The 13,932-nt window shown below is 37.3% G+C and overlaps 1 protein-coding gene across 1 annotated transcript; it reads left to right on the forward strand.

Moving 5' to 3' along the window:
- Nucleotides 1-3,349: 3,349 nt before the first annotated feature.
- Nucleotides 3,350-13,655, forward strand: LOC131240449 (beta-glucosidase 18-like). The gene is made up of 12 exons (XM_058238690.1): nucleotides 3,350-3,600; nucleotides 5,387-5,453; nucleotides 5,557-5,615; nucleotides 6,377-6,452; nucleotides 6,794-6,868; nucleotides 7,054-7,141; nucleotides 7,602-7,854; nucleotides 8,976-9,091; nucleotides 10,623-10,872; nucleotides 11,072-11,174; nucleotides 12,370-12,478; nucleotides 13,221-13,655. Exons 1-12 carry the CDS (start codon nucleotides 3,457-3,459, stop codon nucleotides 13,441-13,443), a joined length of 1,563 nt encoding a protein of 520 aa, XP_058094673.1. The 5' UTR covers nucleotides 3,350-3,456; the 3' UTR covers nucleotides 13,444-13,655.
- The last annotated feature ends 277 nt before the right edge of the window (nucleotides 13,656-13,932 follow it).

Below are 13,932 nucleotides of genomic sequence, written 5' to 3' on the forward strand. Positions count from 1 at the left end.
ATTTCATTTCTTTTTGACCTTTTGTGTCTGACTTGTTTCCATTATGTTAGCCTTTGAAATTAAATCGTTTGCATTATCAATTTGGTCTCTATTCCTATTAGCCTCATCTATCCTTATGTGTATGATTATATTTTTCAACGAAATGTCATTTTTCTTATTTTTCATTTGGTTTTTGTATTCTTTTCAAGAATGTGGGGCCATTATCTAGTGATTCGGACAACAGGTACGGTAGCACTACTGTAAATGTGTGATGCCCAAAAACTCTTCTCCATTAAAGGACAACTCTTTCATACATGAACCTGTAAACAATGAGCTATTGATGTACATGCTACGCACTTTCTAGCATAACATGTTTGTTCCAAGATCCAGTTCAATTATTTAAACGACACCACTAAATTGATCTCTAGCCCAAGAATTGGGTTGATCAACATGTCAGTTGAGCTACAATTGTAAAACAAATGTACTGCTCGCAAAAGCTTGGATGTAGTTTTTCTCCAACCATTCATATGTTTCCAATATTGCAGCCTACATGCTAATGGAATCAGAATTTCTTTTTAAGAAAACATGTACACGTATAGTAGCTTTATTGTACAATCATGTGCGCCTAAAAGACTCTTTCCTTATCATCCATCTCTATGTTATTTTACTTTTTTATTAAGTTCCGAGACATGAATGTTGAAAGTATGTTCTCAGACAACTAGCATTTTTGAGGAATTTTCGGATAAAATTCCCAAAAAATATTCATTATACGCAGGGTTGTCTGCTGTAAGATATAAGCTGATCATGTTCAGGACTATCCCAACTCTAGGAATAGAAGAGTGAGTAGATCATTTCAGTTCGATGGATTGCTAGACGTTGTACACATGTAGGGCGTGTTTGGTACATGGATTAAAATGGTATTGAATTGTATTAGATGGGATTCACATATTTATTGCACAATCATTGCAGGTATGGAAATACATTGTATTTTAGCCATCCAATCCCATATTTGAGAAAAAATTCTTATTATGATAAAACAGTGCATTAAGCAAAATCCTGTTTGATGGACCATGGAATTACAATCAATGAACCAAATTCACAATGTCGTTCATTTATACACATATATATATCTACAATGTCACCTGTAAATGGTGTATGTGGATGGACGGCATGGATAAACACATGCACAATGTGTCAAGATCCATGGAAATCCGGTATGGGACCAAATGCAATTCCATCCCACCTAATCCCAACGTTACTTATTCTCATCCACAATAGATGGAATTTACACGGGACCAAATGTAATTCTATTCCGCATAGTTCTATCTAATACTTGCGCCAAACGCCCCCCTTAGGTTCCTAAGATAATGTAGATGCCGTTAGATCCCGTGGGCCAGCCGAGGAGCGTGTAAGGCGCACCATTACGAGCACGTGCATAGATATGGTGTCCACGTAAGAAAAATCAATTGAATCTCGATAGATAAGAGGTACACGTCTAATCGCCACGTCGCGTGCGAAACTCTTTAACTACCGGGAAGATAGACGGGAGAAAAACAGAACCGCCAACGACCGATCAAAACCAGCAGTCTTTCACGTGTCCCCTCTCTCGTATCAAACTCTCTCGACCGGCCAAAAAAACGTTTCAAGAGTTCGTTTTGCCTCCATCACGACTCAGAATCCAGCGTCTGTCGCCGGCCACGAAGCCCAGAACATCCATGTTTTGGACTCTATGCGATACGGTCCACCATGATGAATGGTTGTGTCTGTTTCTATCGTAGATGAATTTACAATAATGAAAATAAAATTTAAATGGTTCTCATTCAACTCTAAGAATTAAATATTAGAATCATTACTTAAGCATGATAATGTGAGAATAGCTTAATTATAGCAGTAATGATAATATGGACGGTTCAGATCATTAGACCATCTCAGAGTGTGGGCCCGAGTTGCTGGTATCATATGCTGGCTTCTACATCGCGACGGAGGCAAAACGAGATCTTGGTAGTTGGGACGACGTATGAAAATGAAGAATCCTATCTGCGCACGGCTAATATTCACACGATTCCCACGGGCAAATTTAGCAGACGTGGACAACATCTGGACTGCTTCTGAGGTGGGCCCACCATGGATGCACCATGGCTCCAAATCTGGCCATTTTAATTGATTATAACAGCACTAACTTTGAATATGGTCCAAAAATGAGTGTGGTCCTTGTCTTCCCTCCAGTCATCTTGTTCACACGATATGATTGTGCATGGCCCTGTCATTGTGAGGCCCACAGAAAGAGCTGCCCACGGAAAGAGCCGTTCGGATTACCCATGGAAAAATTAACGACGGATGTAATACGTCAGGTGCAATTACATTAGTCATGTTGCAATAATAGCTAGGTATACTCACGGATTGGAAACCCCAAAATACATAGATGGTGGGAGATGGTGTCGGGAATCTAGCAGCATTAATCCAAAACTCGAATTTCAAAAGTTTATTTTGAGATACCCTTTGAAATTCCCACCCACCACTTATAGATGGCGAGGCTGGCCAAGCTCAAGCCCAGAAAGGTTAGGCCAGGGCAGGCCTGACCCGAACTGAATCGGCCTGGCCCAAAAAATGATAAAATCCTTAGTTCACACTTGAATGTTCTTAATCTATTTGTAGATCAAGTGGGCCACACATGCAAAAAAGAAATAAACACCTAGAAGAGTGAAAACAACGGTCTATGTTCAAGAGCCATGTGTTGCCTAACCGAGGAAGATCTTCCTGCCAAGATTAGAGGTCTAATTCTTAAACAGAACCGGGCTGGGCAGCCTCCGTGTAGGCTATTTTAGCTTCCTGTTTGGCTTTGTGTGTTTCCTTCTTTCTCTTACGATAGGTGGGCCCGCCCCAACACTTCCCTGTAAAGATTTTGCTTCATGTATATCAATTAGTTCTTCAAAAAAAAAATAATAATAATAATAAAATAAAAATTGTACCCATAAAGTCAAGTCAAGCCAGGTACGGCTTAAAATGACTTGGGCCTGAGCTCAGCCCGAGAATTGATCGGGCCATGCACGCCATGCCCATGCCCATGCCCAGCCCATTGGCCAAGCTAAATCAGATTAGCCAGGCGCCCCATATGTGACTTTTACATGGCTTTTGAGAAACATATTTCGATGACTTAGGAACCCTCCTTAATTGGATAAATACGTGATAAAAGAAAGCAGATGTGGCATTTTCTGGTCAAACTCACCGACTTTAAGTTATCCAAACATGCCTTGAATTTTTTTCAATTGCGTGTGAGATTCTCTTTTACGTTTAATACCATGCAATTTGAATTTTCAATGTTTTTTTTCTCTATATAAACCCCACCTTACCCATTGAAAAACCATGCAATTTGAATTTTCAATGTTCTTTTTCTCTATATAAAGCCCACCTTACCCATCTTCATTATCTAATCCCAGTAATAGGAGAGTAGTAATATAAAAGTTCTTTAAGGCTATTATGGAGATAAAAGTATTGAAGCTGAGGATGGCCTTTGCATTTGTAGCAGTGTTTCTTCATCTCTGCCCATTGATCAGCTGCCTACCTGATCGGAGTCAATTTCCTCAAGATTTCCTCTTCGGAACTTCAACTTCATCTTATCAGGTAAAATACATGCAATAACTGTTTTTATCTTTTGCGTTGCAATGCCATGGCTTTGTGTGTTAATATTTCTTTCACATCCGTTCAGATGGTGGGATACCTCCATTTTTAGAAGAGTTGTTCATGCCAGTTTTTGAGAAACTTGGGCAGTAAGTGGGCTCCATTAATCTTAGAATTAGTGAAGGTTCCAAATTTGTCAATCCAAACTATTGAGAATTGAGCAGTAGGTGGGCCATCAATCTTAAAATTGGTCAATCTTGGAATTTGGTCAATTTTAAAGAGCCCAGGTTGGAGCATATTCCTAGATTAGCTAACCAATATGAGAATCCAAATGCATGTGATCATGCAATGAAGGTGATGCATGCATGTTCATTCATTGCAGGGAAGATAAAATGCATGTGTTTAGCCCAAGTAAGAAGAGGTTAGCTGTTTTGCCATCGAAAATGGTACAAACAACGTTGATGTTGGTGAGTGTGCATTTTGGAGAATAGATATACAATAAATACCAAAATAGGTAAAATGCCATAAATTTTCATGATATGGGGTGCAACATGGTGCAACCAAACATAAGAAAATAGGCATTCTAACAATATGGGGTGCATTTTGCAAATGGTTGCACCGCTCATTGTTGTACAAAGGTTTTTAGCCATTGGATGCATTAAATTAAGGAGAGAAGAAAATTATTTATTACATCCAATGGCTGAGAATACCCTGTATTATAATTACACCTAGTTTGATAGAAAGTTAGATTTTGTACTAATTGTACTGCTAATTCCAAATATAGTTTATTATAAAATTAGGCTTGTACATTTCTATAAGATAGCTTTTATATTATTAATAAAATATATAAGAAACATTTCCAACTTCACAACCTGTACTACAAGGAGAGGTGTAGATGTGGCATAGCATGCGCTGATTTTTTTAAATTTTATTTTGTTAGCTTGTTAGTACACCCCCACTGTCAGTTGACACTTTAGTGTGGGATTTTTTTTTTTTTAATTTTTATTTCGTTAGCTTGTTATACACCCCACTGTCAGTTGATACTTCAGTGTTAGCCACCCCCCACTAGACGCGGCATACTATGCGCTGATTTTTTTAAATTTTTTATCGTTAGCTTGTTAGTACGCGCTGATTTTTTTAATTTTTTATCGTTAGCTTGTTAGTACACCTCACACCGCACTGTCACACTTCAGTGTTAAGCCACCCCCACCCGGGATCGATACCAAGACCTCAAGTGTTGAAACGAGGTATCTTTCATTCTGTCTACCACTTGAGCAATGGCTCAGGGTGTAGCATGCGCTGATAAAAGTGAAATGATCACCATTTTCTTTTCAAGGGTAGCCCTTAAATCCCTAGGAAGAGAAAAAAAATAATAATAACAAAAAATAATCTAAAAACAAGAAATATGATTAGTATTGTTTAATGTTTTGCTGATTATGATGTATTTGATGTGTTTATATAAGTAAAAAAAAGCCCTAATTTCTTAATTTGGCTCTAAATAAATTTTTTTTTTCAAACAGTAAAAATTAATAATAATAATAAAAAAGTAAAAAGACTCTAGTCTTATCACAACTGAAGTTTAAAACTCATTGAGGCCTGCCCAATTAGCTACTGGGCCTCCAAATCATGCTGGGGCCCAGCCCATGGTCCCTTGGACTGCACAAGTCCAGCCCAAAATGGGCCTTGTCAGGTCCGGACCCAACTCATCCTAGACCACTTTCACCACAAACAACCACATGGTAGCGTGCAGCACTGATTTTTATTGCTTTGTTTATATTTTGATTGGTAGATTGAAGGGGCCTACTTGGAAGATAACAAAAGTCTAAGTAATTGGGATGTTTTCACCCACACACCAGGTTGGTTTTTTTTTTTTACTTTCCCTCCTGTCTCTCTCATTTGGGTTATTTTAGGTATTTTTTAAAATTAAAATTTCTTTGAATTTTCGTGTTCTATATTCAGGAAAAATCAAGGATGGAAGCAATGCAGATGTTGCTGATGACCATTACCATCGTTACATGGTATGTATTTATTATTATTATTATTATTATTATTTTTTACTCAATAAAACTCTTACGGGCTCGGTAGTTTTCTGTGATATTGGGAGATCTGACCCATTGGCTGGGTAGCTAATGTTATGTTTGATTTCAATTGCTTGATTTTATTTGTTACACAAATGTTACAATGAAATTCTAACAGCAGAGATTTCACCTTAAGAAAAATAAAAAATCCTCCATCCCTGTCATGAGATGGCCCAGACTTTTAATTATTGTCGGCCTGGTCCATTGATCTGGTCCAACTAGAATACTAATTTTACTTCAGGCAGGCCCGGCTCATTCACATCCAAAGGAATATACATGCATGTATGATGTACTCAGTTTGATCATCCAGACCATTGTCTTGATATGCCCCCACCATGAATATGGGATGCCTGAAAAATCTCTCATATGGGAAGATCCTAACCTTGGATCAGTGGCTTTAGGTGGCTAAGAGAAAACATGGAAATAGTAGTCCACATCCATTAGAAGAAGATAGGCTAAATATTGAATGATCAGGATCTTAAAATTTAGGAGATTCGAAACACCTTCTATCCATGGTGGGGCCATCAGAGTTAAACCCAGAAGCCAAATACTCACGTGCATGATCACCAATATTACAACAGTCAGATGGGCTCAATGACTTGGGCTTTTATGCAGATTCAAGCCCATTCCAGCCCATATAGATTTCAAGAAAAGGAAAAAAAAAAAGGCTAACACATAGATAACTTGTTGAACATGAACAGGAAGACATTGAGTTGATGCATTCCCTTGGAGTGAATTCCTACAGATTTTCCATTTCCTGGTCTAGAATCCTCCCAAGTGAGTTTTACTTATATCTCTCCAATTTTACTTTAAGCTAAATGTCTGTGTGACATCCAACCCATCCAAGGGGGTTGACCCCACCATGAAGATCACATGGTGCTAAAATCAGGAAAATCCACAAATTAGTCGCACCACACTGCAGTTTGGACCAAATGATCGGTTGTCCATTCTATTCTTTGGTATGCCCCATCTGATAAGCGGATTGGCCTATTTTTGAGCTGTGTTGTTCATGGTGGGTCCAACCTTTGGGATGGATTGGATTTTCTACCCACTGTGTGAGACCTCATATTTTAATAGAGGCTTAAATATTCATTTTAATATATGTTAATAAACAACAGGAGGAAGATTTGGTGAGATTAATAAGGCAGGAATTGAATTTTACAACAAACTCATTGATGCTCTCATTCTCAAAGGTAACAACATCCTTTTGTTTTTTTTTACTGCACAACATCCACCATCCATTCACCACGAATACATATTTTGTTAATCCTACCTGCCTGTCCATCCCATCTTATATCCAAACAGGCACGCACGTACAGACACACGTGTGTGTAATGATTTTAATTAATTATTTTCATCTTTGATATGTTAATATTAGGGATCCAACCATTCGTTACACTAAACCATTACGATATTCCTCAACAACTCGAAGACCGATATGGTGCATGGTTAAGTTCTCAAATTCAGTAAGTTTTCTTCCTTCTGCTATCCCAAACCTGGTTAAGAATCATCCCATGGATTTAAAGTCTCTGACGATTCTGATACGACTCAGACTCGGTTAGACTTGATCCGATTCCATACCTTGGGTCACCCCTACTTGAGCAAGTCAGGCCGATGCAACCCCAAATTTACGAGTCCTGACTCGATTCAGGACCGAATGACGGTGTCCAAGTGGCCGAGTCTTTTAACCAAGGCATTTACTTGGGCTACATTTTCTAGCCCATGGCCAACCAGCTACCCATTTAGCTTGGCCTGAACCTGCTTCAAAACTGGATCAAGCTGGTTAATCCAGGGGTTGACATGACCCATGGTGGCCTAGTATTGAGGCAGACCATGTCTGCAGCATGGTGTAGTATGGGTGCACATAGTGGTTTACTGTTACATGGTGCGGTCTCTTGATTTTGTTTTTAATGACTATTTTTGCAGAGAAGATTTTGGATACTTCGCGGAAGTTTGTTTTAAGTCTTTTGGGGATAGAGTAAAATATTGGACCACCTTCAATGAACCAAACGTCTTGGTGAAATCCGGTTACCTCACTGGCAAATACCCTCCCTCCCGTTGTTCCAAACCGCAAGGCAATTGCACAGCAGGTGAATCTGCAATAGAGCCATACATTGCAGCCCATAATGTCATATTGTCCCATGCCACCGCGACTGATATTTACAAGAGAAAATATCAGGTAATGGATTTTTTATTTTTTTTTGTTGGTAATTTGCTGGTATGAAATTTGTGCCCACCTGATCTTTCTTCTCATGCGTATTAAAGAGAAGCAAGAAATCATATATATTTTTTTTTAATAAAAAAAAGAAGACATCAGACTTAAACTCTCCTGGGTCAACTCGACTCAACCATATTTCACCGGGACTCGGGAAAATTTTGATCTTGTACATCATGATTGGATCAAAAATTGAGAAAGATTGAATTCAAATTCAATTCAGCACATCTTGACATTATTTATATAATGTTTATACTTTTTTAAATACTAAATGTTACTCACAAAACTCGGACGAGTTTTCAGGAAACTCCTGTCCGAGTTCTTGAGTCAACCCGAATCGACTGGGTTCTGAGCTGAATCGAGTTTTCGTGTTTTTAAAATATGCAAAAATGTAATGGTAGTTGCTATGTTTGGTTATATGGGAGGGGAAATGAAGAAGCAGAGTTGCTGGGTGTTGTTGCACTACAATAATGAGTGCACGGGAACCTTCCCATGCATGTAGTTGCATGTGGACAGGTGGGTATTCAAACATCGATCCAAACAATCAATCCATTTCAACCCACTTTTCTGAGGCCAGACCAAAAGAACCAGGCCCATCCGATGATTCTAGCCATTCGTATGTTAAACCTTTTCCCATAACCATTCATTTTGTAGGTCATGGATTGGATGGTTAGTGGCTATCCTCGTCTGACCACAGTGGTGCTTTAGAAGAACAAGTAGTCCAACGGGGGATCCACTGAATTGGACATGTTGATTTACGATACAAATGATCACGGCCGTCCATTTTCGCATCCTATTAATTGGATGGTTAGGATGATTCGATTTGTGTGATTTTTGTAAGGTGCCCTGTTAAGAGTTGGTAAGACCCTGGGCATCCAAATCCAAATGGGTGCACGGGAAGGTTCCCATGCACTGGGTGCACTGGAGCATTTTCCCTTGGTTACTGACATAGCAAGGGTTGTAGTTTTTAGTCTAAAAAGACAGCATTAATATATATAAAAAAAGGATTTACAATGTTTTAAAAAGTAATTTCACCTTTATTATTTTATAATTATCAAGTTTTTTTTTTTTTGTTTGGATTTAAGGCTAAACAAGGAGGTTCTATTGGGATCGTGATGTCCGCCTGCTGGTACGAACCGCTTAGAGATATTCCAGCAGATCGTTCGGCAGCTCAGCGGGCCCTTGCTTTCGACATTGCCTGGTAAAAATTATGAATTTTGAAGTCTTATTACTTTTATTTTTTTATGAAATTACTAGGATTTTTAATATCTGGTCCCCAAACCTTTAAATGGCATGTGGGATGACCTATTGTGGATCTAAACCGTTCATTCATCTGTATAACTAGGAAGAGCAAGCCATGGTGTGAAAATCATGCTAATCAAGGGATCCTAAGCTTCTAATCAATAGAGCATGAAAATGGGCAGTCAAGGTTGAGCCAGAAAAAATAAAATAAAAAATGGTTGAATAATCACTTTGAAACATCCAATAGATAAATCCTACTTTATATTTGATGTAGAGCAGGTCACGGATACTTTCATGTCCAAGATGGACCAGATAAAGCCCGATTGGAGGCAGAAGTCGTCAAGACTGTCTGAACCTTAAAACAATCATATCTCGCAAACTGGAATGAATAACTCGACGTACCATTTATGATTTTGGGGTAGGACAGGCTACTTTCGCCAACTAACCTATATACCTGGGTTGCCCATGCCAAATTTGAGAGATTCCATCAGATCGATGGTTAAATTCCATGTTTATTTCTGTTTTTACTAGTTTCAGTAAGTTTTAACTTGAATATAACTCTTCATCTATTGGGCTTTAGTAGTTCTGTCCAACATGACAAGTGTTTAGAAAAATTAAGAGAATAACGTGGTTAAGCCACATAGGACACTTACTATAAATAGAAATTTACTATTTATAATAAGTTATGAATTTTAGAGATTTTTAGTTATAGTTTAATTTCTAAAATTCTTGCAAGTCTTGGTATTCTTATTTAAAAGGTCGTAAACTCATTTATCAATAATCAAAAAGTTTTTTTTTTCATATATTTTAAAATTATTTATATTTCTTTTCCTCGTGGATTCGAGAAGCCTATGTGAAGAGTCTAGAGAAGCTTCATGAATTCGGAGTAGTTATCCTTGAGGAAGACAATGATCAACCTCCTCATGTTCATCCCTGCGTCAATATTTCTTATCATTCTAATGTAACACTATGATTTGATGATTCTAACTATGTGATTTATGGCTCGTAACACCCGAGGGCTATCACAAATTGGCCCCATTCAAAGGGTTAGGAGCCTCTGATCACCTAGTTTCTCCTTACACTGGCTATACAAAGAGTTGGTGGACAACAATCTCCCACTTGCATTTCAAAATGGGATTTAAATCTCATAGCACATCAGGATTGCTGACCACCGCAGTAGATGATCCTGCATTCTTCCTTGTGGGAATTCCATAAGCCAGATAATTCTCAATTTATGCGTGTTTGGTTGCAATAAATCTCATGAGAGACCATGAAAATTTGCACCAAATTAGACTGTTCAATCATGAAAGATCATGACATATTATGATATTTGGTGCAAGCAAACGCACCTTTTAATATTCACGAAGTTGGTAATATTTTCTTTTTGTGCTTGCAATTTCTTTTGATATTATGATACTAATTTTATTAGAAGTTTACTCCTACAAAGGTTTCTAATTCATTGGAAAACCATTGATGCGCCCAAATTGCAGGTTTTTGGATCCTATAATTTATGGAGATTATCCACCTGAAATGCATCAAATATTGGGGTTAAGATTGCCGACATTTTCATCAACTGATCGAAGAAAATTACAAAATAAATTGGATTTTATCGGAATTAATCATTATTCAACTCTCTATGCACAAGACTGCATGTTTTTCCCATGCAACTCGGGTGCAACTACAGGAGACACATACGCATTAATCACTGGAGAGAAAGATGGTCGACCAATTGGAACACCGGTGAGAAAAAATACAATACATATGATATGGAATGTTAATGAGAGAGAGAATATTTATTTCATTAAAGTGACAATTTTGCCCATGTGATAATACGACAAGGGTAAGTTATAAGGGCAAAAATTAGTCATTTTAGTGAAGGTGAATGTTAGCTCCTATTAATGTTGATTTGAGTATCTAATCTCTTGATTATTTCATGTAGACTGCGATGCCAACTTTTTACGTGGTACCGTGGGGTATGGAAAAGACTGTAATGTACTTCAAGGAAAGATACAACAATACGCCCATGTACATTACAGAAAATGGTAAACGATTCTTTCTTTTTCTTGTTCTTTTTCTTTTTTTCTTTTTTAATTTTTAAAGACATGAATCCCAGCCTTAGTTCAACCACATTTTTTTAAAGTATTTAGTTTTGGAGGGTGGATGCATTGATTGAGCAGTCCCAACCATCCAATAGGTGGGTATGAAATGGATAGTCAAAAAAGAATAGTGAGAGGACCAAAATTCTACGACCAAAACAAATGGTATTTATCATATGATAGGTGACATTTTTGGGTTATACTCCATCCAAGATCTGCTCAGTGGGTTCGTGGATTGGGTGTTCTAATTTCCATAAAAATTAATGTCCCATGTGAGTAGTGGAAGAGACACCGCGGGTTTTTTAAATGGTGGTGAATTAGGGGTGGCTTCCCAGCTTAGCTAGGGTGACTCGCCCTTATAAGTAACTTTTATATCCTAATAGAGTGTGATAGGTAATACATGGGCATGTATTAACTATCAAAATTGTGAACATGCTTTAGATGGTGAATAATATATTGACGCACCTTTTTAAGTACATGTATATGGTGGATAATTAGGTAGGACATATGTGCCACGTAAAACTTTAATTATTTAAAAGGGTATAAAGATTTATAAACATACTCACTAATTGTACACAAATTGTTCATATCTTTGAGTTATAATGCAAAGCCTTAGCTTGACCTCGCTCAACCCTAGCCTAGCTAGGCCTTCTAGGGCCAAGGCTTAAGGCTCTAGGACTAAGGCCAGGGCCAACCTCAGCCCAGCCCTAGCCGATCCATTTGCCACCCAAAGGTGAAATGTAATATAAGCCTATTCCTTTTTCCTTGTAAAAATATGCTAAATTATCATGACCTCTCTGTTTCCTGAAAAAGTGGCAATAAAGACCTTTAGCTCTTTGTGGTTATGCTATTGCACTCTTCTCTGCCTAAATTTTTAGGAGGAACTTCTTGAATTTATAATAGAAAATGATGGGGAATTTTATAAATTATTTCATGTTGGTTTTTAAAAGAGCTTTCGTGGAATGTATTTTTCTTAGAAATGTTGAACATACCGGTGTCTATTAATTATTTCACTAACTTTTTCTTTTCTTGGAAAGGAGCTTTCTTGTAATATATATATATATATATATATATATATATATATATATTAGAAAATGATTAGTAAAATATTTATTTAGCATGAATGGTATTGTCATTGCAGGGTACGCACAAGATGGTGAAAATGGTGTTTCCAAGAAAGAGCTGCTCAATGACATGGAGAGAGTAGAATATCTACGTAGCTATGTGACTTCCCTAACTGCATCCATGAGGTATTTAAATTAAAATAGATAGAAATAATGACATCTTTTTTCTATATAGGTACCTTCAATTTATCAAAAATATACCACCAACTTCCTTTCACCAGTACATTTAGCTAAGTATGTATGTGCTTACATGCATCTACATGTTATATGTATGCATGCATGGGTATGTGCATGTCTAGATTAATTACCATTCAATTGATAGCCTATTTGAAGAATTTTAGTTAAGAGGGGCGCTGCAATTCTACTTCTCGAAGACAGTTTATGTCTTCCAGAAGCAATATAGCTCTTGGATATTGTCCCCGAATTCAATTGAGCTCAAATCCTTATAGAGTTTGTATTTGGCGTGAGTAACAAATTAGTGTCAATTGTAGGTTTGCACTGCTTAAGACTATAGCCTTTTAATCATACACAAGAAACACGTGGAACTCAGTGCGTTCAAATAGGCTAGTGTTTGGGTATATATTGGCTCTAGGTGACTTTTGATGTAAAGTTACATGGGTTAATAATTATCATATATATATATATATATATATATATATATATATATATATATATATATATGAATGGAATTAATTTAATGGATCCATCCATATATCTATTAGTAGATACATGTATGTGTCATTATAAATATACATATAATTTTTTAAAGAATATACATGTATGTATAATTAATTAAAACACAAGATATATATGTGGCGCAAACTATAAATTTTAAACACATGCAACAATGCTATTATCATGTTTACAGGAAAGGAGCTGATGTAAGAGGCTACTTCGTTTGGTCTCTAATCGACAATTTTGAATGGTTGTATGGGTATACGCTACGGTTCGGCCTTTATCATGTGGATTATGATACATTGGAGAGGACTCCAAAACTTTCTGCGCGATGGTTCAAACAATTCCTCAATGGCCAGAAGATGCTAAAACACATGGGTGGAGGTGATTGGAGATCAAAGCACATGTCTTTCTAGTCTCCGTGCAGATGTCTGCAGCGTATATATGATGTCTTATTTATGTTGTGTAAAATAATAGTGGTATTGTTTTGATTAAATAGTACATGATAATCCATTATATTATGTTGTATTCAGTGAATAAGTACATGCTTTATATTGTATTCAATTGATTCCCATATAGGCTGACATGCCTTACAGGATATAATATAAATTCTTTAGTCATTTGATTATTTTTGAAGTTGTACTGTCCATCTCACATTTTATGTGTTGAGGAATGCTAAATACAATTGGCACACACGAATGTGATCCAAGCTTCTCATCATGTGGGTGAGATGCTTGTCTTGAAAATCAGAGCAAGATGAACATCAGGTCGCCAAGCTGCTTGTATTAATAAAGGAGGTTTGCAAGAATGCAACCCACGTATTGCTACATGATATGCAGGGACCACTTCATTTTCCCGGGTGCCCGTAGACCATCCGCCCATGTGCAATGGATCAGTCCTTGGGT

This window comes from Magnolia sinica, chromosome 3 (genome assembly GCF_029962835.1).
Source record: "Magnolia sinica isolate HGM2019 chromosome 3, MsV1, whole genome shotgun sequence".
NCBI lineage: Eukaryota > Viridiplantae > Streptophyta > Magnoliopsida > Magnoliales > Magnoliaceae > Magnolia > Magnolia sinica.

Bases quoted from the DNA above. Each gene is read 5' to 3' on its own strand.
- LOC131240449 (XM_058238690.1), top strand. From the start codon at position 3,457: ATGGAGATAAAAGTATTGAAGCTGAGGATGGCCTTTGCATTTGTAGCA. The intron at 7,142-7,601 runs GTAAGTTTTCTT...CTATTTTTGCAG, and splicing joins TGGTTAAGTTCTCAAATTCA to AGAAGATTTTGGATACTTCG. The intron at 12,479-13,220 runs GTATTTAAATTA...TCATGTTTACAG, and splicing joins TCCCTAACTGCATCCATGAG to GAAAGGAGCTGATGTAAGAG.